This window comes from Macrobrachium nipponense, chromosome 23 (assembly GCF_015104395.2).
Source record: "Macrobrachium nipponense isolate FS-2020 chromosome 23, ASM1510439v2, whole genome shotgun sequence".
Classification (NCBI taxonomy): domain Eukaryota; kingdom Metazoa; phylum Arthropoda; class Malacostraca; order Decapoda; family Palaemonidae; genus Macrobrachium; species Macrobrachium nipponense.
Window position 1 is genome coordinate 1486033 of NC_061090.1, and position 25446 is coordinate 1511478.

General features: G+C 40.9%; 1 protein-coding gene across 1 annotated transcript in view; it reads left to right on the forward strand.

Annotated features, from left to right (window-relative positions):
* The window catches only part of LOC135195790 (tetratricopeptide repeat protein 17-like), a 163099-nt gene that overhangs the window by 30019 nt on the left and 107634 nt on the right, over nucleotides 1–25446 (forward strand). Inside the window, exon 4 of the mRNA XM_064222271.1 lies at nucleotides 5505–5728. Within this exon, the coding sequence (XP_064078341.1) occupies nucleotides 5505–5728 (224 nt within the window). The remainder of the gene's footprint in view (nucleotides 1–5504; nucleotides 5729–25446) is intronic.

The following is a 25446-nucleotide window of genomic DNA, read 5'->3' on the forward strand; positions in this document are numbered from 1 at the left end:
TATTAATATCAGGTAATTCTGGAGGTTCAATGCAGATTGACCTATAATAATTCAGTTTAAATAGAGAAATTGAATAACACAAACAAGAATCAGACATGTACTGTATAGGGGGACTTTTCAAGATTCAGTCCATTGTCGCCGCACTTGAACAGTGTCAGGCTATTGATGGCTAGGTATACTAACAAAAAATTGGAAGAGGAGGAGGAGGGGAAATATAATGCAATTGAATCACCAATTCGCTCCTCTTGAGCTAGTATTTCTTCAGTTGTTAGTTATTACAGGGAGTAGGATTTTGAGGAAAGAGCTATCATAAGATGTAGAGGGTTGTGGCTCAAATATGATGGAATTTGCAGTGGAAGGTATGACACGAGTGATTTTCTTAAGGAAGCAATCCATTGTAGCTTCCACAGTCTGTTTTTTTTTGTTCTTCATAAATGACTCGGTAACATCCAATATAGTCTTGAAGTGCTCTCTTAACTTTAGCAAATCGTTCCATGTTCACAGCCGTTTGACTGAAAAGATTCATTTTATTTTCAGTTAAGGCAAATGCCTATGCCATTTTTTCATTGTAAACTTTTGCTTTGGCTCTTCTTTAATTTATTCTTCCTCTTCTGCACTTTGCACATCTACAAGTTCTTGGAATCTTCGACTTCAGTTTCTAAATCTAAACTTCTCCCAAGTGTCAAGATCTCTTTTTAATAATTATCACAACATTTTTATCCTTATCGAAACCTTTAAATGAGTTCACATCCAATTTTTCAAATCCCATTCATACACTGTCTTTACCCCCTTCCATACCTTTCTAATGCTTATAATGGTGCTCAGATCATTGAATTCCTTCCAGAATGTTTTGAGCTCTTGTCTCCTCATTATCCGTATCCTGAACAGCCTGAGCAAACATGTTTTGAAGATATTAGACCTTGATCAATGCCCTCATCCAAGGGTTGTATGAGAGAAGTTGTGTTTGGTGGCAGAAACACAACTTTTACATTCTTGTTAATATCTCCAATGTGCTGAGGGTGGCCAAGAGCATTATATAAAATCAGCAGAAATTTTAAGGTGATATTGTTTTCCCTACAGTAATCTGAATTAAGTCACTGAGTTTGGGTGTGATGTGGCAAAACTTGTCGAATAGGCCACATAAAGGTGTGTGAGAACTGTTTGGCTTTTACACTGACACTGTCCGTTTGCAGAAGTTATGTAGCACAGTTGTATTTAAAATAATGTTATTGTAAATTTTAATGAAAACTGTCATTTTACTTGCACTATAAAATTACATTGCATGTATTATAATTTTATCGTTCATAAGATATGAACCTGGTAAGGATGCACCATTTGCTGTCTTGTAATGTTTAGTTTTAAAATCAACAGTTAATTGAATTTTACCAATACATCATTATCATTAGTTGCTAAATGAAATATAATTTGTAGGAACTTTTGTTTTTTAAAGTAAAAAATCTGTACTAAAAAATGCAACTTACTGTTATTTTTAAATGCATTAAATATTAAATGAAGGAAATGTGTGATTTTGCCAGTTCATTACATGGCTTTCCCTTATTTCAAAACATATTGCGGCAAGCACATTATTAATTTTTTCAACTGTAGCTACATTCTGCAGCTCAGTTTTTTAAAACATTCTCAGTTGTGTAAAAGGTGAATGAAAAATTTTTTATTTATGGAAGTCACAATTTAGAATTAAAAAGTTTTTGACAAGTTAACAACCTTATCACAACTCTTAATAACGTGACATTATGTTAACTGACATCAGCAAACAACTTTTTTCTGATTCAGTTATGTCAGTACTTGTTGTTTATGCCAATGTTTTGTAGTAGTAAGTAGTTATCAGTTATAAGAAATGGTAATGATTATCAGACAAACCGTAAGTTTGGTAGGCCTGGTTCCATGTATCATGATTCTCATATGTGTGCATATGAATGGTGATTCTCGCTTCATATGACGATTACATTTATTTGTGGCCTTAATGTTACATTTATTAACGATTGCAATAACATTTATTTCCTTTTATTTATGAGTATGTTTCTTTCTTTTGTAGTTTCTAGGTGGTTATTGATATGGATGTGTTGAGACATTTGGGTATAATGATGGGTCAGCTAATACTGATGGTCATTGCTGATAATTTTACAGTCATTTCCCTTTCAGTATAATGGTAGTAATAATAATTGTACCAGTAATGATGATAATTTTTTGGGATGAATCTTACCCTCTGTGAAAGATAGCTTATATCTCTGTGCTGATAGATGAGTTGGCATTCAAACAAAAGAAAAGATCAAATGGCTGCCTTGGTGACTGTCTAGCACACCTCTTCTCCACCAGGTGTGTTTTCGATTATTTTACCTCTTGTCAGAATTCTCCTTGCTGCCATTGTGTATAGGTACTTGTTGGTATTTCACTGTTTTGTCAAGGTTAAGGACATCAGATTCTGTAGGAATGATTACTGTGTTAGCAGGATGCCTTTTTTTTTAGGTAGTAGATAGAATCTTTTTGTGCCTGCTGCAGAGCTATATTTAAATTGTGATCTTGAGAATAAATGTGAGGAAAGTAGGGATTTTCAAAGGACTTTATGCTTTAGTTCATTAGTATAGGAAGGGAAGGGAAGCAGATAGATTGTGAAAGCAAATAGTAGGTCAGGTCATAAACCTGTCATTTCTTCCCCTTCTTCATGTCATTCAGCTGTTTTTTTTTCTATAGTTGTTGCTTTTACGTCTGCTAACGTTTTAGTTAGTACTGAGATATCCTCTTTAGCTCCACCTTCCACGCCCCTTCAGTTCGGGAAGTGCATTTAGAACTTAGAATGAGACATAAACCTTATTTTGATCAGTAAAAGGTTTATCTGAATTTTTGTAAGGGAACCATTCTCAGTCCCCATTAGTGTGCAATCATTTTTGTATTCCCCTGTAAGAGGTAAGGTGTTAGTACCCTTGCCCGTCTGTAGCCTGTGCCTAGGACTGCCCTGCAACAGTTAAAAGAGAGTGCTGACAGAGAACCAGTTAAGTTCTTTGGGCAATGTGGTTGTGCCCTCTGTCACCTGCCTCGTGTTTCACGCTCTGAGTCTTGTTCAATGCGGTTGCTAAAAGATTGGTTTGGTAAATGTCAACCTTTACAATATATTCAACTGCTACTGTTGTTGGCATCAAGTATGAGGTTGTCAGCACCGATAGGATTAATTACATAGGTATAAATGGTATTATTAAAGATACTATGTCTGTACTGAGTTGTACTTATTCTGATATTATGTTTAATGAGTTGCTTGTTAAACCAGTCTTTTCTACCTCTACTTCTTATTCTAAATCCTTGTCTGCTATTGCTCTTTCCTCAAAATGCACCCGTTTGCTCTTTTACAGTATCTTCTGTAGTTTCCCAAGCTAGATATTATTCTAAGTATGTAGCTTTCTAAGGATATGTCATATGTGGATGCTCTCAAGTCTGTTGAAGTGCTTTCAGACGAAGTGGGTGTGTCGAGTGTCGCTCCTCTTCCCCCCTCCTCCCAACATTTCCCATTTTCTTTGGTGCTTGTTGGCATGTCATTTTCCTTTGCTCAGCTGTCTTTTGTCAACTAGTGATTTACTTCAGACTGCATAATTTTGTTTCCCTGTGGATTCTATCCTTAATCTAGTGGTGTGTGTATTGCTCCACATGCCATTCGAGAGGAATTTTCATCATCTGTACCCCTAGACATCAAAGTTTCTCCACTTTCTTAGACATAGTAAGAGTTTTTTTGTTCTGTGCTTTTCAGGTTATAGTTCCATGCTTTCCTCAGTATTGCATCATGTGCAATTGGATCTGGCTATAATCAATGCCTTTAGGTGCTGAGATTAATTTAGACTGAAGCCCTTGCAACTCAGTGTTAGTCTCTCTCTGGAATTTAGATGCAGGTCTGAAATGCCATCTATAGATCCTTTTGAGCCCCTGGAATCAGTTGTATTGAATGATTTACTATGAAACACTCTTTTTGTTAGCACTATCTATTGTTAAAAGAGTAATTTATTGCAAGCATTCCCCATAAGGTTGTTGTAAATGGAATGCACTTTTATCTTTTTGCTTTAAAGTTGAGAATGATGTTAAGGCTAAGTTTTTCCAAGAACTGTAAGAATTCCAAATTTATGCTCTGGTGGGGAAGAAGACATATTTTTCTGTCCTGTTAGGACAGTTGAAATGTATTGAGATAGGTCCAGCCTGAAAGAGGCAAAGTTAACCTTTTGTTTTGTGGTTTTAGAAAACCTAAAATGTCTTTGTCAAAGCTTAAGTTGGAAAAGGCAGAGTTAACCTTTTGTTTTGTGGTTTTAGAAATCTAGAATATCTTGTCCAAGAACTCATTGTTCTCTAGGACATGTTTGATTGGGTTAACATCTGAGAACTTCCTGTATTTCTTTTACCATTATTGAAGGGAAACATTCATACTCTAAGAGTGGTTGTGACTTCATTTAGTTTTGTGACAAATTTGTTGCTTGAGGATGTGATTAATATGGTGCATAAGTGCAGTTTGGTATTTGCTGCTCACTACCTTAAGATGCAGAATTGTGTCTGAAAACAGTAAAGCCCTTAGTGTGCTACTAGTAGTGGGTCAAGTCCCTTCTTGAACAGAAGAAAGAGTAATCTTTTAGGCTCTTTGTTTTAAATCAGTTTTTGGTATTTTGGGGATTATAAAGGCACATACGTATATTGTATAGAAGCATACCTTTATATTATAAAGATATTTCATTTGAGTTGATTGTCATTTTTAGGGCATTTGGACCCAGGCACATTGGTCCCCTCACACCACTTCTGTTTCATTCTGGCTAAATTGAAGCCGTTTTCTCTGCAAGGCTGCTCTCCACTGCACACATATGAAAGCTTTGCTCCCTGAATGGAATCCAACTTCTGGTGGCAGAAAGATCCAGAAAGGATTCCAGATCAGGGAAGAATATTTTGGGTTTCATGCAAGAAACCTGTAGCTCAATTTGCTGAGTGAATTTTGTTTAGCTGCAATACCTGCTATCCTATTGTCAATGTGGGAATCAGTTATCTTTAAGAGTAGGTAAAGTTCATCCCAAATAATGTAAATTTTCATAATAGATTTTGGATACTTGCCTACTCTTAAAGTAGACTCCGCTCAATCTCCCCATTACTTATAGTGGGCTGTCAAGGAGAATTCTGACAAGAGCTAAACATTGAAAACATACCTGGTGGAGAACAGGTATACTTGACAGTCATCTGGGCAGCCAATCAATCTTTTCTTTTGTTTGAATGCCATCTCGCATATCAATGCAGAAATATAAGCTATCTTTAACAGTGGGTAAATATACAAATGATAAATTTGATTATGAAAGTTATATAGAATATAAGATGATAAAATATTACAGTTTATTTAATAAAATGTAAATTATATTAATGCCAAATCTTTTAATGATAATCCTGACTGATTTCCAGAATTTGATGGTGCATATTTTACCAAGTGTTGTACTTATACTGACAGTCATTTAATTTTTTTTTTGGGTGGTGTTTAGGGTGTCCGGCATAGAGACAACTTGACAGCTACTGCAGAAGATGATTTGTCTACTGTTGGAGGAGAAACAGATATATCTGTTTGGGGCCATCGTGTTGCTGTTTCATTGACATCTAATTCTTCAAATTGGGTTCTTTATACACTGGCAACTCAGTATTGGCGTGCTAAAGCTGATCCATTTCAAGCATTGGAATGTGTCAGAAGAGCTTTGCATCTGGCTCCAAGGTAGGATGTGTCAGGTTTTAAATCATATAACAATATTCATAATTAATGTCTGTGCAGAAATGCAGATTCTTTTTGTGTGTCTTTTTATAAGTCGTACACTCCCATAACAGTTGTAAAATGATGAATTAGTGTTTTATGTTTTCATAGTTCTATTTGATTATCCTTTTTTTTTATTATACAGGCAGTCCCCAGTTATTGGCGATGGTTCCGTTCCAACAGCTTTAAGATAAGCGAAAATTGCCGATAACTGAAAATTGAACCGAAAATCGGTGATTTTCAGCGCTTGTCGGTGCTGATAACCGGTTATTGGTGCCTCTGTTAAGGACAGTCTGGTCCCAAATTATGCGTGTTCAAATTGTGCGATTCCCCTTTTATGTGGTCGCTAGTTCTCAAAAATAGATTTTCTGTATCTGCGAAGCCGTTTAAAGTCTGCGAGTCACGCGCCGCAAAACTTATCAAATCTATTGTCTTTTCCAGTATTTTTGATGTAGGGGGGTTTGCTGGTATCTGAGAGAAGGGGTGGGGGAAATGCTTGGAGGAAAAACACTATTATTCCTCCCTCCAAGATGGAATGCAAGAGAAAGTTTTCCTGCTCAGCCATTAGCTGAGACGGAAGGCTCTGCCTTGCATTTGTGACGTCATAGCGCAGTATGTATGAATGATCAGTATCATCATCATTGCCATACGTATTATTTAGATCTGTCGAAGTGTATTCTGATCATCCGCATCATGTATACATCTACCTAGAAGTCGAAGAAGACCTATTTTCTCGAAACTAAAAAGCTTGCCCCTAAGTTAAAGACAAAGGAAGGAGCAACTTTCATTTTGGCAGCAGTCGACAACATCAACTCCGTCTTTGCTGAACATGAAGTAAGAGATTTTTTTCTAGGTTAACTTGTTTTGACTAACTTTTGGCATTTGATCATTTATTTTTTTCTATTGTTGAAATAGGTTTTGATGAAAATGACTAGTAAAAGTGATTAACTGAGAAGCAGATGTGTTTGAGAGAGAGAGAGAGAGAGAGAGAGAGAGAGAGAGAGAGAGAGAGAGAGAGAGAGAGAGAGAGAGAGAGAATCGTTTGATCTAAACTTTCCAAGAAACTCATTTCATGTTGAATTTTGAATTTTTATAATTTCTTTTTAAGAATTTGAAATTTCATATCAAATTTTGGAGAGAGAGAGAGAGAGAGAGAGTTGTTCGATCTAAACTTTTCAAGAAACTGTCACTTCATGTTGAATTTTGAATTTTTATAATTTCTTTTTAAGAATTTGTAATTTCATGTAAAAATTTGAATTTTCATTAGTTCTTTTTTTTATCGTAGAATAAATTTATATGGAAATGATTACATAGTGAACGTGCTGGACAAAAAAACTGAGACAGGTACTCGTAACCAAGTTTGTTAGGCCTAATGGGAGTGAAGACATACATGATCCTCCAGTACCCAAAACTGTTCATAAAGCTTTCCTTCAGCTGAAGAACTCTTCATGGAGGATGAGATAGAGGAGTTTGAAGGTGTTTTTGGCAGAGGATAGGTAGAGGAAATTCCATCCAAAAGGTTTTTTAAAGGAAATGACTGTATTGTGTATTGTACAGTACACTTGCAACCAATGGTGGCATTGTTTACATGTGGGAGTTTTCACCATTCTGTGTGTAATTTTAAACTTTTTCAAGTTATTAAAACCTTTTTAATGTTTTATTTATTCACAAAAACAATTTCATATTAGAAAAAATTACAGTATAGTTCATAGAAAGTATTGAAAATGGGTAGTATAAAAAAAGTTTGACTTGGTAAGTTGCCGTTTGCCTTGGCCCCTAATGGAATTATTCCCATAAGGCATGTGTTTCAAAATGTGCGAATTTCCAATTCTGCGAGGCCGTGGATCAACCAAATTCTCGCATAATTGGGGACTGTACTGTATGTATTGGCGGCAATACCAAATTCTCAGAACATTTTGGTAATTTTCGTCGATAGATAAGGCCCATAAAACCAGATCGCCAATAACCGAAGCCGCCGATAACTGGGGGGGACTACCTGTACTGTTATTGGTGCAAGAATATGCACCATTGACTACACATACTGGACCATCTTGTAATTTTTTCTTAATTTAAGTGTTAACTCTTTTGCCACCAACCCATATTTCACCATCTCACCCCTCAACGCCAACCTATTTTTTAACTAATTTTTGGAGCGCGATAGATATTTTAGGTGGCTGTCGCGTCCTTAGTTTTTATGCTGTGTCTCTCGTTATAGTCTCATTTTTTTGGTAATAGATTGAACTTTGTCATATCATCATCAAAAGTCTAAAAAGACGTCGGGGAAATGTCATTGCATATCAGGTAAGTGTAGCTGAACACGAAAAATTTGATGTTATGTCGTACAAAAATATCTCTACCACCAAGGTTATTACACTTACAGTTTTCAAATATTTTTCATTGTATTCTACAATTCTTTAGCTATACAATGATATACGTATATAACTTTATTTCTAAACCCTTGGAAATGTATGCAAACCGTCAAAGAAACACACTTACTAAGTCATATTTTTACTTAGTAGGTGAGCAAAAATTACACAGCAAAAGATTTTTTTAGACGGCTGAGCAAAAATTACAGCAAAAAATTTTTTTAGACGGCTGTAGCTTCCACATTTTCTACGCCATATCAGTCATTCTGGTCTTGTTTTGTTGGTAAAAGATAGAATTTTGTTACATTGTTATCAAAAGTGTAAAAAGATGCCAGGAAATGTCATAACGTGTCTGGTAAATGTAGCAGAATGCAAAAAATATTATGTTATGGGATTCTGGCTCAAATATGACAAAAAATTGTCAAAAAATCGATCTTTAGTGAATCTCCCATCGATTACTTCATTGTCATGGCCACTCATCCCCTAAGTTTTATAGTAATACAGTGGTACCTCGACATATGAAAGTCCCAGCTTATGAGAAATTCAAGTTACGAAAGCAAATACGAAGATTTTTTTGGTTCTACATATGAAAATAATTCAGGTTACGAAAGGTTGTTGCTGTAAAGTCCCGAGATTCGCCCGGACCACTGATAACAATTTGAAAACTCGCACGCCGCCAACTGAGTAGACTTGCCACCATCCTCCTTCTCTCCCATTGGTTCCTGATGCTAGTCACCGCCATAAGATCCTGCTCTCCTATTGGTCAGCCTCTCCCATCATGCTCTTCGGAAAGGCGTTCTTCGACCACTTCGTCGCACCAGCGTTATCGTAAGCACGCGGAATTTGTTCGTTCATATACGATTTCGTTTGTTAACATAAATTCGTGTTAGTGATTTTATTGTACTACTTTATCGTGTTGTGTGAGAACTTAATTAGTATACTACATAACTTTATTACGTACATGGGTCCCAAGAAAGTTGCTGAAGTTCACGGAAAGAAGAGGATGCTTTCTATGGAGACAAAGATGGAGATCATTAAAAAGTCTGAAGCTGGCATGCGGTTGAGTGTGATCGCTAAGGAATACAGCCGAAATCCATCGACAATAGGTACCATTCTTAAGCGGAAGGAAACCATCAAAGCAGCTACACCTTCCAAGGGCGTGACTATGAAAGACAGGCTTATGCTCGCACTTTGTTCCAACGCCAGTGGGGATTGCAAGGTGAAGCCCCTACTGGTCTATCATTCCGAGACTCCTCGAGCCTTCAAGGCCCACAAAGTGCTTAAGGAGAAGCTTCCAGTGATATGGAGGGCTAATGCGAAAGCCTGGGTAACAAGGCTTTTGTTCACCAAGTGGGTAAATCTGTGTTTTTGCCCGACAGTGAAGAAATTCTTGGAAGAGAAGCGCCTCCCTCTGAAATGCCTGCTGTTGTTGGACAATGCCCCTGCTCACCCTCCTGGCCTCGAGGAAGATATCCTAGCGGAGTATTCCTTCATCAAGGTTCTTTATCTTCCACCTAACATCACCCCTCTCCTCCAGCCCATGGACCAGCAAGTGATATCGAACTTCAAGAAGCTGTATACGAAACATCTTTTCAAGAGATGTTTCGACATCACCGATACCACAAACCTCACCTTGCGTGAATTTTGGAAGGAGCATTTTGATGTTGTGATATGCATCCGACTCATTGACCAAGCTTGGCAGGAGGTTTCGAGGCGAACCTTGAATTCCTCGTGGAGGAAACTCTGGCCTGATGCCGTACCCGCCCGAGACTTCAAGGGATTCGACGTGGGCGAAGCTGGTGCTGCAGATTCAGAAACAGTTGACGATCCTGAAACTGTTTCACAACCAGATCTTGATGAGATCGTTGCACTCGGCAAGTCCATTATGCTGGTCGTCGACGAGGACGACATCAACGACCTTCTCGAGGAGCACCAAGAGGAGCTTACGACGAATGACCTGAAGGAGTTGGAGGCCATGCAACAAAACGTCATTCAAGAGGAGTTCTTTAGCAGCGGCGAGGAGGCGGAGGACGACCCTATGACAACGGCAGAAATTAATGATGTTCTGGCTGCTTTTCATAAAATGCAATCATTTGTAGAAAAAAGACACCCCGAAAAGGCTTACACAGGTCGTATGCTTGCTCAGTTTGATGATGCTTACCTGAGTCGTTTCAGGAACATTGTGAAAAGTAGGCAGAAGCAATCTTCCTTGGATAGTTATTTTTTAAAGAGGCCTTTAGTACTAGCAGGAGTAAGCAAAAAGGAAGAACCAGGTGATACTAAAAAAACAGAAAGTTGAAAGTGGTGATGAAGTTGAAATTTTGTATAAAAAAAAAAAAAGTACGTAAAGTATAAAAAAGTAAAAAAAAAATGTAAATATAAAATAACGAAAAAAAATTAATTATAGTTTTTTGTAAAGTTAAGTGTTACAGTTTTGTTAATGTGTTTCGTAAAGTTTAGTTTATGTATGTTTTCCTTACATTTTTTTTATGTGTTTTGTTAAGTTTAAGTCTACGTACGTATCTGCTGTTTGTCCTCCTCCTCTGTCGCCTATTTTGGAGATAGCCTCACTCGAAAGGTAAGCTTCCACATTTTACTACGTACGTACAGTACAGTGGTACCTCGAGATACGAAATTAATCCGTTCTGAGACGGCCTTCGTATTATGAGTTTTTCGTATCTTGGAACACATTTTACATGTAAAATGGCTAATCCGTTCCAAGCCCTCCAAAAACACCCCAGTAAATTATATTTCCAGGCCTAAAACACATGTTCTAGGGTTACGACGGAAGAAATATGTCTCCAAAAAGGCAAAATACTGTACTTGAGTAATATTCAACTGCATGTAATGTTCAACCCCATTTTTACTGCATATATTAGGACTTTAGCATATGTCCCTTAGCAATAAGCCTAGCCTATGTTAGCGGTTGCTACTGTAGCCTAGTCTATGATTCTGACATCTAAACCTAAGAGCTAAAAGCTTAGAATATGCCAATAAAATGTATAAATAATCAGTATGTACTCATTTCAAATAATTATTAATTAATCATTAACTATAATACACAAACAAAGAAAAAACAAACCTTCCAATCGATTGTTTACATTCTTACGAGTATCGAACGAGCGCCAAGCAATCATTTTTCCTAGCACACAGTAAGCCATAAATTGTCATTAATATCTCTCTTCAACTAATGAAACCACCAAACAGTATAATAACCATTCATTTCTATTCTTTATTCTATCTTTACCTATTGGAGATACCGAGTTACTGACAGCTGTAATGAAACATACATAATACGTAACGTAATAATAAAACAGAAGAAGAATTCTAAAAAATACCTATTTGTTGGCAGACTGATTTATTTTATATTTTCTGATATCTAATTCACAATTTTTTTATTAAATGTATTGCATGTACTCATTTCAAATAATTATTAAGTAACCATTAACTATAATAAACAAACAAAAAAAAAAGCTTCCAAACGTCTGTTTACATCCAGCACTTACTAGTATCGAACGATCGCCAAGCAATCACTTTTACACAGTAAGCCATAAATTTTCATTATCTCTCTTCAACTACTGAAACTACCAAACAGTATGATAACCATTCATTTCTATTCTTTATTCTATCTTTACCTAATGTTTTTTTTTATTAAATGTATTGCATGAATAAGTTTTTCAATTTACAGCAACCTTTTACCAATAGAATACTTAAAGCACAAGGGGTAGATGCTGACCAGTAGGAGAGCAGGACCTTATGGGGTGACTAGCATCAGGAACCAATGGGAGAGCGGGAGGATGGTGGCGAGTTTACTCAGTTGGCGGCGCGGGAGTTTTAAAATTGTTCTCGGTGGTCCGGGCGAATCTCGGGACTTTACAGCAACAACCTTTCGTATCTTGAAAACTTTTCGTATGTAGAGCAGTACTACTGTATTTCTTTTATACCATGTACACTAATACACTTTATTTACAGGTAATTTAGAGTATTTGTATTAAGTTAGGTATTGAATGGTCCAAATTATTGTTGTATTTTATTGTTTATAGGTCAATTTAGCTTGATTATGAAATTTACTGGCGAAAAGCTCATGATACGAAGGCCGCCTCGGAACGGATTAATTTCGTATCTCGTGGTACCACTGTATATAACTTTATTTCTAAGGTGTTGGAAACGTATGCAAACTGTCGAAGAAACACACCTACTAGAAGTAATTTTTTTAAGTAGTAGGCGAGCGAAAATTGCGCTTAGCAAATGATGCTGTAGCTTCCACTTTTTTTATGCTATGTTGGTCATTCTGGTCTTGTTTTTTTGGTAAAAGATTGAATTTAATGTATGACACTTACCTGGCAGGTATATATATAGCTATATTCTCTGTTCCACCTGGCAGAAATTTTCAAAACTCGCGGCAATCGCTAGTAACCTATTAGTAGTTCAGGCAACCACCACCCCGTTACCGTGGCGCTAGCGCTAGGAACCGTTCCCAATTGGGCCGGGCCAGATTTTCTCTGCCAGCCGAAACCGGCAACATTGTTGGGTGGTTCCCTGCTAGAATTTTCATTCTCGTTGCTGACTGATCTTGGATTTTGGTATTGTACTCGGAAACGTTAGCTTGGCATTCGCTTTGGATTGTTCTTTAAGATGTCTGACTCTGGAAGTATGTTTAGAGTGTGTGTAAAAGAGGGGTGTAAGGTAAGATTGCCGAAAGCTTCGGTCGACCCTCATACCGTTTGTAAGAAGTGTAGGGAGAATGTGTGTACTTGGGAGAATAGATGCATTGAATGTGAGAATTTATCAGAGAAGGAATGGAAGGTCTTTATGAAATATGTTGAGAGACTTGAGAAAGATCGTGTAAGGAGATCTGTTTCTCGTAGTGAGAAGTCAAATTCTTCGAGTAAAAGGAGTGATTGTATTTCCTCTCCAGCTCCTTCTAATGTAGAATTGGTAGTTCCTTCTCCCCAGGTATCTCCTGCGCCCGCTGCTGTATCGGAGGAGACGAACGATACAAATATTGTGAAAGTGTTCGCTGCCCTTGCGTCCATGGGCGACCAGATACAGCGACTTACAGATAAAGTTAGTGCTTTCGATGTCAGTGAAAGTGTAGTGGAGGGGGCGTCTGATCGTCTCTCTCGTGCTCCTAGACCTAGACCTCTGTCAAGCTCCCAGACCCAAGGGAGAAGGCATGTCGACAGTCGAAGGGAGGCGAGAGAGGTTTTGTCACGGTCAGGCGTCCCTTCGAACAGTCCTGTTGCAAGTTCCCAGGCTGTTGCAGTTCGCCGCAGAAAAAGGCGTAACTGGGAAGTGTGCGTCCTCGGAAGGTTCGACTTCCGAGCGAGAACGTCGGTATGCAGTGGTGTCTCGCCCACTCAAGAGGACGTTTCAGGACATCAACGGCTCTCGAGAGACAGGCGCAAGACAGTGAGGCTTGGAGTAGTCCTGAGGTGTTTGTCATCCTCGGAAGACGGGGACACGCAGTGCCGATCAAGAGGAAAAGGATTTTTCGTACTAGAGAGGACGCAGGACGCACTGGTGATATACGTCCGTCTCGGCATGGTATTTCCATGGGAGAATCGCCTCCATCTTCTTATGTATCCTCCCCTCGTATTTCTCCGTCGGGTAGAGTACAGGATCGCTCTCCTTTAGGTCGCAGTCCAGCTCGTAATCCTCATCCTTCGTCGTCTACCATGCAGGAGGATGGTACGAAGCATTTCTTACGGGAAATGCAGTCCAAGTTGGCAGTACTGGTGAAGTCTTGGATGCTACTGAACAACCATCTTCCGAGGCGTAAGGACGATTTCCTTCCCATTAAGTCTTCTAAAAGGGAAGACAAGGACGCGTTCGCCGAGGACGCAGGGCGAACTGGCGCTAGGAGGAAAACAGTTTCCGAAGAAGCAGGACGCAAACGTCAGGACGCGGGACCAAGGGTGGACGCAGGACGCAGGCGACAGGAAGCAGGCGTTTCTACGATGGGACGCGAGGACGCAGGCGGCAGGACGCCGACGCCTCGGTAAGCCGCAGGACGCAGGCGGCAGGACATCGAGAGGCCAGCAGGGACGCCGATGCCTCGGTAGCCGCAGGGACGCAGGCGGCAGGACGCTAGTCCGTCAACGAAACGTCAATACGACGACGACTTACAAGACATTTCTTCAGCAGAAGAAGAGTTGGAAGTAATTTGAATTAAAAGAATACGGAACCTTCTTCAGATTATAGGGTTCTGACTTCACGTCTTATTGCTGTTTTTGAGGGGGAATTTAAACCGACAGCTCCGTTATCCCCCTTATCACAGTTTTTCCAAGACTAGGACTCCAAAGAAGTCCTCTTTCCTGAAAATGACGATGTCAATTTCGGCGAAGAAGGCCCTTCAACGGGTGAATGACTGGATGAAGGAGAAGAAAGAAGCGGGAAAATACTCTTTTGTTTTTTCCTCCAGCTAAGTTAGCTTCTAAATCAGGAGTATGGTACGCTACTGGAGAAAGTCTAGGCCTGGGAGTACCTGCCTCCTCCCAGGGGGACTTCTCCAGTATAGTAGACAGCTCACGCAGACAGGCTTACAGTCGGCCAAGGTCTGGTGGACGTCTTCGGTAATTTGACCATCTATTTAAAGGGATTTTTAGGACTTTTGAAGTCTTCAATTTCTTGGATTGGTCTTTGGGAGCGCTAGCGAATTCCCTAGGAGAAGAGGATTCGCAGGACTTAGAAACAGCTAAGAGCATTATGTCCTGCATGGATAAGGCTCTTAGAGACGGAACGAATGAGCTGGCTTCGTTATTCACAGCAGGAGTGCTTAAGAAGAGATCGCTGTTGTGTTCGTTCGCCTCAAAAGGAGTTTCTAACTCTCAGAAATCGGAGTTACTGTTCTCTCCCCTTTCGAAACAGCTGTTTCCTTCAGAGGTGATTAGGGATATAGCTCTATCCCTTTCGCAAAAAGCCACTCAAGATCTTCTTTCGTCTTCAGTTAAGAAGTTCTTACCAACCAAGTTGGTGAAGAAGACGCCAAAGGATACTAGACCGTCGCAACAGCCCTTTCGAGAAGAACATTCGCGCGACCCGCCATTTATGGGGTAAGGGAGACCCTACCCGAAAAGAAAAGGAGGGGCCAAGACCCCCTCTAAAGCAATGAAAACGTCAGTCCTCCAGACGACAGTGGGAGCCAGACTTCAAGGTTTTTGGGAAGTTTGGCAAGAAATGAAGGCAGATCCCTGGGCTGTCAACGTAGCTCGGGAAGGATACAAGATTCCTTTCTTGAAAAGACCTCCTTTCGCAACATCTCCAAGGAGCCCTCGGGGCAAATTACAACGATTTAGAGAAGAAAGCGGCTCTGTGGGAGCAAGTAGCTTCCATGCTAGAGAAAGGAGCAATAGAACCTGTTCTGGATCACGAATCTCCGGGATTTTACAACCGTCTGTTCCTGGTTGCAAAGTCCTCGGAGGTTGGAGGCCAGTGCTGGACGTAAGTCAACTGAATCTTTTCGTAGAAAAGACCAAGTTCACTATGGAGACGAACGATTCAGTACTGGCAGCAGTACGTCCAGGGGACTGGATGGCGACTCTGGACTTACAAGACGCATACTTTCATATTCCGATTCATCCAGGAAGCAGGAAGTATCTAAGGTTTGTGATTCAGGACAGGGTCTTTTTTTTTTATTTCAGTTCAGGCCCTATGCTTCGGCCTTTGCACAGCCCCTCAAGTGTTCACGAGGATGATGTCCAATGTGGCGAGATGGTTACATTTAAGAGGGATCAGAGTGTCTTTGTATCTGGACGACTGGTTGATAAGATCCCAGTCAAGAAGTCAATGTCTGGAGGACGTGAGTCAAACATTGGACTTGGCAAAAGACCTAGGTCTGGTAGTGAATATGGGAAAGTCCCATTTGGAGCCCCATCAACAGATAGTTTATTTGGGGATTCAGATATCGGCAGTGACTTTTCGCTTTTCCGTCCCCCGAAAGGCAAGCCCAATGCAGTAGAAGGTGCAGGACTTTCTAAAGAAAGACCGATGCTCTGCCAGAGAGTGGATGAGTCTACTGGGCGCACACTCTTCGCTAGAGAGGTTCATTTCTTTAGGAAGACTGCACATGAGACCTCTTCAGTTTTTCCTGAAGGATTCATGGCCAAGAAAAATTGCAACCGGATTCCTTCCAGTTTCTAATTCCGGCCGAAGTAAAGGAGGAATTAAAGTGGTGGCTAACTCCAGGCAGGTTAGCAAGAGGGATGTCGCTTCAGCAGAAGAACCCAGACCTCGTCTTGTTTTCCGACGCGTCGGACGCGGGTGAGCGACATTAGGCCCTCAAGAGTGTCGGGACTTGGAACAAGGACGAAACAAAGTGGCACATAAACAGGAAGGAACTGTTGGCAATTTTCTTGGCTTTGAAGCACTTCAGAGAGTTGATTCGAAACAAGACAGTGCAGGTCAATCGGACAACACCACGGCTCTGGCATATATTCGAAACAAGGGGAACTCATTCTTTTCCCCTTTACAATCTGGCAAAAGAAATTCTGCTTTGGGCAGAAGAGGAAAAGGTCGTGATACTCACCAGGTTTATACAAGGAGAGAAGAACGTGAGTGCGGACCTGTTGAGCAGAAGAGAGCAACTTCTCTCGACGGAGTGGACGTTGCACATGGAGGTTTGCCAGAGCCTGTGGAAGTTGTGGGGACGTCCGGTAGTGGATCTGTTTGCGACAGCCAGAACAAAAAGGTTACCAACATATTGCTCTCCGATTCCAGACCAGGAAGCAGTGGCGGTAGATGCGTTCCTGATGGATTGGTCAAACTTAGATCTGTACGCTTTTCCTCCGTTCAAGGTGCTGGGAAAGTGATGAAGAAGTTCAGGGAGAGCAAAGGAACGAGGATGACCTTAATAGCCCCGTTTTGGCCGGCCAAAGTTGGTTCACAGAGGTACTGGAATGGACAGTAGATACGCCAAGGACTCTTCCTCTAAGAGTAGATTTACTCAGACAACCCCACTTCGACAGGTTTCACAAGAATACCCTCGCTCTGGGTCTGACTGCGTTCAGAACTATCGAACGTCTGGTCAGAGCGAGGGGATATTCTAGAGAGGTGGCCAGTGCAGTGGCTAGAGCCAGAAGAACCTCCACAATCACGGTGTATCAGTCGAAGTGGGACAATTTCCGGAAGTGGTGTAAGAACAGGAAAGTGTCTTCATCCAGTACCTCTGTGACCCAAATCGCAGATTTCCTTCTTTACTTGAGGAAGGATTTACACTTGTCAGTTTCGACAATCAAAGGTTATAAGAGTATGCTAACCTCAGTGTTTAGACACGGGATCTAGACATCTCGAATAACTTAGATCTGAGAGATCTGATTAGGTCGTTTGGGACGAAGAAACATCAGAAGGCAGGCCACCTGCTTGGAACCTGGATGTGGTCTTGAAGTATTTAACTTCTAGCAAATTCGAACCGTTAGAGGAATCCTCTCTGAGAGATCTTGCTAAGAAGACTATCTTTTTAGTAGCATTGGCAACTGCTAAAAGAGTTAGTGAACTTCAGGCCATATCGAAGAAGGTGGGATGGAGACACGGCAATGCAGTGTGTTCATTCCAAGAAGGTTTCTTGGCCAAGATGAGGATCCAACTAATCCTTGGCCAAGATCCTTTGAAGTTTTTGGGTCTAGCTGAATTGGTCGGTAACGAGCAAGAAAGAGTTCTCTGCCCAGTGAGAGCGTTGCGATGTATATAGAAAGAACAAGAGTTATCAGAGGGAAGTCTGATGCTCTGTGGTGTTCAGTTAAAGACCCCACTAGACCCATGACGAAGAACGCTCTAGCCTTCTTCATGAGAGAGTTAATTAAAGAGGCTCATATGTTGTGTGAAGAGCAGAGCTTTGGTATTTTGAAAGTGAAGGCTCATGAAGTCAGGGCAGTGGCGACTTCATTAGCTTTTAAAAAGAATTTAGCCCTCAAGGAAATCATTGAATCCACATATTGGAGAACTAATTCAATATTTGCGTCTCATTATCTTAGGGACGTTCAGACAACCTTCGATAATTGTCAGACGCTAGGTCCATACGTGTCCTCGGGTACAGTATTGGGCAAAGGAGTTACTACCACCATAACCTTCTTTTTAAGCTAGTTGATTTATTAGGTGATGGTGTTTGTGTTTATTGGTAGTCTGAGAAAGGGTGCGGTACTTTTCTCAGTCGTGTTAGTATTATCTGGTGATGGTGTGTGTGTAGTTCAGGTAAATGATATGTTACTAGCTTGAATGCCGTGGCATAAGAGGGCTGTAAGGATCTGTCAACACATTGGTCACGTCCAGTTGTCAGTTTCCAGTCTTAGCTTCTTCACATACAGGACATACTTCCTTGTTGAGAGCTACTAAGGTTTAAGCAGGCTTAGAGGCAGGACCTATGAAGTCAGCTACCTTAGCAGGTAAGGAACCTGGAGTTTTAATAATATTTTAATAATATTTTTATACTCTAAGAATGTTGCTGTCCTTGACCCACCTCCAAATGTGTCAATCAGCTATATATATACCTGCCAGGTAAGTGTCATACATTAAAATGAAGTTTTTATGATAAAACAAAGTTTAATGTATACTTACCTGGCAGGTATATATAATTTAATTCCCACCCGCCTCCCCTCAGGGGACAGGGTCAGAGAAAATCTGGCCCAATTGGGACGGTTCCTAGCGCTAGCGCCACGGTAACGGGGTGGTGGTTGCCTGAACTACTAATAGGTTACTAGCGATTGCCGCGAGTTTTTGAAAATTTCTGCCAGGTGGAACAGAGAATATAGCTATATATATACCTGCCAGGTAAGTATACATTAAACTTTGTTTTATCATAAAAACTTCATTTTTGTCACATTGTCATCAAAAGTGTAAAAAGGTGCCAGGAAAACTGTCATCAAAAGTGTAAAAAGATAACCAGGGAATACCACAACGCGTCGGGTAAATGTAGCGGGACACGAAAAATTTTATGGGTTGCAAAAAGAGCTCTAGCATAAAAACTATTACACTTATAGTTTTCATATATTTTTTATCATATTTTACAACTCTTTAGCTATACAATGATATATATGACTTTATTTCTAAGAAGAAACACACCTACTAGAAGTCATAGTTTTACTTAGTAGGTGAGCAAAAATTACTCATAAAAGATTGTTTTAGACGGCTGTACCTTCCGCATTTTTTAAGCTTTATCGGTCATTCTGTCACAAACTGCTCATTATTTATGAAGGCTAAGATTCTTTATCCCTGAGTATTTATCTAATAAACTTTGAAACATAGTTGGTGTCTTTTGTGTTTTTTTTTTGGGCGGGAGGGGGGCAACATGGCGTGAGGTTGTGGGTGATGGAAAGTTCATTCAAACTACGTATGCACAACTTTGCCCTTTGGAACCTTTTCCATAACTCCTTTCGGCATTTTGAAATCATTGAAATGAACAATCTTTCATTAACAAATTCTGAAAATTTCAGCAAAATCAATACACAAATAATGGAGCTAGAAGTGCGAATGTAACAAGATATCAGGGCGACACAGTAATTTCGAAGTGTAAAAATTAACTGATGATTGTGGGAAAGATTGTTGGTGTGGGAGGTCTGGGAGCACTCGACAAGTGTAGCAAGGCTTTGTTTGCGTTCTGTCAACGAGGGAACCTCAGGATGCTAATTAGTGATTTAAGGTGAATTTTTGTTTAACTGTATATGTCTGTGGACGACGTTTGGTGTATCCCATGGCAGTGAAGGGTGAGATCTTTGTGGACGTACAGTACATCCTTTGGCTGTGAAAGGGTTAATGAGTACTTATTAGCATTTTCATTGTTAGTCATTACAGTGGACTTTATGATTTGTGGGGATGTGTACCAGACCCCCCCCCCCCCCCCCCCCCCCCCCCCCCCCCCCCCCCGCAAATAGCTAGAATCCGCAAATACTTAGAACCCCTATAAAAATGCTTAAAATTGCCTATACTACTTTGTTTCCAACACCATAAAATTGGTGAGTTATGGTGCCCGGGGGATCATCAAAATTCAAGGGAATACACTGAAGTTCAGTGCAGTGGATTAGCACAATGGATTTAAAGACATGCAAAGGTTAATAATCTCTGGCCTTGAGGTCAGGCAAAAACATATTAAAATCAAAATAGGCTGAAGGCCTACTTCAGAAGGGGTGATTTAGAGAAACTCTAGATCTCAACTTAACTAATTATATTTACAATAAAATTAACATAACTGGGAGAAACACAATAGTCCCTCTCTATACGATGAAGTAGAAGGTGGTAATATCTTGAAGGAACCACAATGGAAGCCTGCTTTGAGGGGTGTTGCAAGAAAGTAGTAGGAAAGCTAATAGTGCATACAAGTTTATGCATAGGAGCCACAGCTGACAAAATCCTATTTTGAAATTGAAACGCCTATGGTTACCTTTGGAATAAGGCGTCTGATTCAAGAATCGAGGGTTTGCACAGAGGGTGCCTGGGAAGGAATTCAGTTCTGGTTATTCACTAATAGTTTACGTTACACTTCACTTGAATGCTTTGCAATTTGAAGCAGCACAAATAAAAATGGGCACTATAGGTCTCACTGCAGGTATATTGCACAATGAAAATGGAACTCAAATCAAGCAGAGGAATGCTTTGTAATTTGAAGCAGCACAATGAAAATGAAACTAAAATGAAGCTGAGGAATGATAGGATTGTGACTGCCAAAAATAAACCCCTTTTCAGTACATTACCTTCATCAGGATGACATTGTCCTTCCAATATGGTGTCAGCAAATGGGGGGGAAGGAAGGTGATGTCGCTACAAAGTATCACTAGCTCGTGGACGAGCACATGAGGAATACAAAGGACAGCCAAAGGACTTTGTGACCTGTAGGGGGTTCAGAACGCTTTCACATCTCCAGCAATTCTGAGGGCTCGAGACTCCAGTCCGGGTGTTTAAGTAACCTTGGAGGGATTACATCAGCGCTCCTGCTAGGTGTTGCCAGCATCAATACCCACTTGCAAGGATTTGACACCTGGAAAGGGACCTTTCGGCAGTCACTGTGAACAGAGAAGGATTTAGAGATTACTCAGGAAGGTAGAGAGGGAGAGCATAAATGGAAGGGGTGAATTGCACCTGCAGTGTTGATTAGAAATTGAGATTTTTTTTTTTTTTTTTTTTTTTTTTTATGGGCTGGAAAGTTTGCTTGGAAAAGGATTTTTCCCCATAGCACCTCCCCTACCAAGTTAGCATTCACACCTTAGATTGGGTGAGAATGATTACCAGCAAGCAAACTCATTCAAGGACTTTACTCATTTCTCTCTTGCTTCCCCTTTGGGTATCTTAGGTTCTAACTTAAAATTCTGTAGAGCTATTAATTCCAAGACAAAATATTAAAGGTGACACTTATGTTAATTGCTGCTGACACAAGGATAACTATATCTTTTAAGAAAACAAAGTGATATTACACAGCAGTAAAGAATCAGGTGCCTAGTGGCACTGTATTTAGTACATGAGTTGATCATACATAGCCTTTCATCATGAGGAGCCAGGGTCTTGTAAATTAAAAATGATGGAGTCAAGGACTCAGAATTATACCATTACATGAAAATAATGAGAAAAAATAAAAACAAATGACAGTTGTTATAAATAACTTGCCAAGTAATTACTTGGATAAGAGTTTCTACTTAACAGCAGCTTGAATTGTGTATCCTGAGCTGCGATGTTTTTGTTTAAATAGGTGACAAGACCCCACCCATTTTTTGGGTAAGAGAGGAACACAGCCAATAGCTTGATTTGTTTCTGCTGCTTGTAACTTGCACACACGGTGTTGACAAAGCAGCTGGGTTTTGAACAGTTGGTTGTCTTCCCATTTGGTGAAGTATTTGGGTACGGTAGCCTTTCAGCATACCTGTTGTTTAGATACAGTATTCTTTTGAGACATGAATTGACGATTTGTAATGTTGATTTGATTGCTAGCTAGGTATATCCAGATGACCTAATAGACATAAGACTCTCATACCCGTTGCACCAATTGCAGAGGGCAGGTATGTTCATTTAATTTAATATGTGACAAGTGCAGGGAATGGGTGAGCAAAAATGGAAGACCTTGGCTTCCCATTTTGCTAAATTAGAGAGAGACCAAAAGAGAAAGGCAGCTGCTAAAGCCAGTGGGAATTAATAGCTAGCCAGATTTTGTTTACTCATTCCAGTAATATTGATGTACTTGTTGTCTCTTTTTCTTATTATCCTGCCTCTCCTGTGTCAATCCCTTCTCCTAGACCACCTACTCCTTCTCCTGGCTCCCACACTTCCAAACTCGACCGCTTTGCCAGCCTAGAAACTATGCAAGTTTGATCAAAGGTTGAATTGGTGTTAAGGGGCATCAGTGCAAGTGAAATGACATTGGAGGAGGTGGCTGCTCATCCCACTGATTCTCCTAAGCAATGGTCACTGCCTTACTCCGAGGAGGCAACCAGAGGCCCAAAGGAGGTCAGTGGGGTCTGCCCATGGAAAGTCCACCCATACCTGAACACCAGGGACGGGCGGCCTGGCGCTCTTCCTCACCTAGGAAGCGCTCCTCTTTGGGCTCCAAGCACCCTGCTTCTCATAAGCGCCATCATTCCTTGTCTAAGCACCCTGTTGTGGCTGAGAGCTCTGCTTTGAGTGAGCGCCCTGTATTGGCTGAGAGCCTAGTAACCATCGAGCGTCTAGAAGCAGCTGAGTGCCTGGAATTGGCCAAGTTCCCTGTATGTAGTAGTTGAATGTTCTGCAGAGCCCCTAAGTGCTTTAGGCCATCTAAGAACCGACTTTTGATTGAATGTCTAGGTGCAAGTGAGTCTGTGGTGCCACCCTAGGATTTGATGTCTTCCACTAAGCTTCTGGTGCCAATCTCAACCAATTTGGCTGTGAACCTTCTGTCTTCTTCTGGCTTGGACCCATCGCTGGCCCCTGTACATCGTCAGTTGGATAATATTTTACTACTGCTGCAGAAGCATTCTGCACTGTCAACACCTTCTGCAGACCTTGCCTTATCTCTGATCTCTTCAGATGACGAAGACCTTGACCAGGACTCAGCCCCTTCTCCATACGCATCCCTACTCCAGTTCTTATTGCAGAACTTCTTGGAGTTTTTCTCTTGCTGCACCTACCTCTCTGGCTTCATCATTCACGATGAGTAATCAGCCTTTGAACTCTGTCTAGCTCCCTAAAAAGGTACTCTCTTCCTTGTCGAAGAAAGCCTTACGAGAAGTGGAGAACTGGCTTTCTGAGAAGAGGGAACAAGGAAAGGCCTGCTTTAGTATACAACCTTCCTGTCTTTCATGTAAACTGTCTTTATCCTACGTTACAAAGAGAAGCTCCTTCTTTGGGAGTGGCTGCCTCCTCTCAAGGGGACTTCTTGCGACTCACTGATGCGGGCTGTAGATCCACTCTCTCTTCTCCAAAGGTATTCTTTTTGGTGCTGGAAATGGATCATTTATGAAAGAGCATTTTTAAATCTTTTGAGGTGTTAAGATTTCTTGACTGATGCATAGGGGCTTCTGCCAAGAAAGGTCATGATCCCTCTCTCAGAAGACTGCACTGCAGGTTTGCTCAATTTTCTTTCTGTGCTGACAAGGCAGTTAGGTATGGATCACAGGAGGTGGCCGCACTCTGTGCATTGGGCATTCTCAAAAAGAGGGCACTATGGGTTTCTTTCGCATCTAAGAGTGTAACGGCTCTGCAAAAATTGACCCTTTTGTTTTCCCCCATTTGGCAAACATCATTTGATTCTACAAGCCAAGGTGAGTGAAATTGTGTCACACTTGTATAAAAAGTTGACGCAGGATCTGTTGAGTCAATTGACAAAGCGCTAGAGATGGGCCCTCCGTCAAATCCTCTTAATCCTCTTCTCTTCAGCTGCAGCCCTTTTGAGGGGCAGACAGAGGTCACAGTACAGGCCTTGAGGTGTAGTTAGACTTGCATCTCTAGCAGTCAAGAAATCCTCAACAAAACTGTCCACTTGTAAGTCAGAGCCCATTTCTCCATGCACCAGTAGGTACTAGGCCATCTGTTTTGGGAGAGATGGAGCATGAAAGGGCCAGATCAGTGGGTAGTGGGTAGTGAGAGTGCTGAAGGAGGGATATTCCATCCCTTTCAAGGAGAGGCCACCTTTGACCAACTCTTTAATTGCATTGATGGCCTACTTTGTGCTGGAATGCCAGTTCTCCGCTTCTCGTAAGGCTTTCTTCAATGAGGAAGAGAGAACCTTTTTAGGGAGGTAGACAGAGTCCAAAGGCTGATTACTTTGTAGGACCAGAGATTTTTGGACCTCTCAAAGATGTCCTCTCTCCTCAGCAAGGGAGCCATAGAGGTAGTTAAGAAAGGCAAGTCAAAGGAATTCTACAACCTTCAGGAGGATGGCGACCGGTGCTTGATGTGAGTGCCTTGAGTGTCTTCATAATAGAGAAAACAAAATTGAATATGGAGACAACACATTCTGTCCTTGCATCCATCTGTCAGGGAGATTGGATGCTCTCCCTAGACAAGCAGGATGCATATATTCATATTCCCATTCACATAGTTTCAAGGAAGTACCTCAGGTTTGTCAAAGATAAAGTTTTTCAGTTTTGAGCACTGTTTTTTGGCTGCTCGACTGTCCTACAAGTATTCACATGTGTATGTACTTGCTTCCCTGGCAGGATGGCTCCATCTAGCCTATGAAGGCGTGTTGCATGGATGACCTGCAGAAAACACTTCTAATGACACAGGACCTAGGCTTGTTGTTGAACTTCCAGAAATCATATTTGACACCTACTCGGAGTATTCTCTATTTGGTAATTCAGATAGACTCCCTAAGTTTTTGGGCTTCTCCATCCCCCAAGATGGTAGAGGATTGCCTAGGAAAATCTATTTGTTTCTCTCCCTTTGCTCTTGCTAATGGACGAGTCTCCTGGGTACTCTGACCTCCATGGAGCAGTTTGTAAGGTTGAGGAGGCTGCATCTGAGACCCCTACAGTTTTATTTAAAAGCTCACTTTGATCGGAAAATTGGTCAAAACCATCACTTCATTCTGAAAACACAGAAGATAAAGAAGGACTTGCATTGGTGGCAGTCCAAAGAAAAATTGACCAAAGGGAAATCTCTTCTCTTGGTGAGCCCTGACCTAGACTTCTTTTCTGACATGTCAGATCTAGGCTGGGAAGCTCTGAGGCTACAGCACTCTGTGACAGACATCTGCAACAGGATGGTAATGGTCCTCAGAACCGTATCAAATTGGTCCTGCAGGTTATTCACGCCAAATGCAATGTTTTAGCGGACGAGCTAATTCATCAAAAACAGATCCTCCCTACCAAATGACCTTTTGACTGCACCCATGACCGAGCTAAATTTAAGGATGGCCAATTT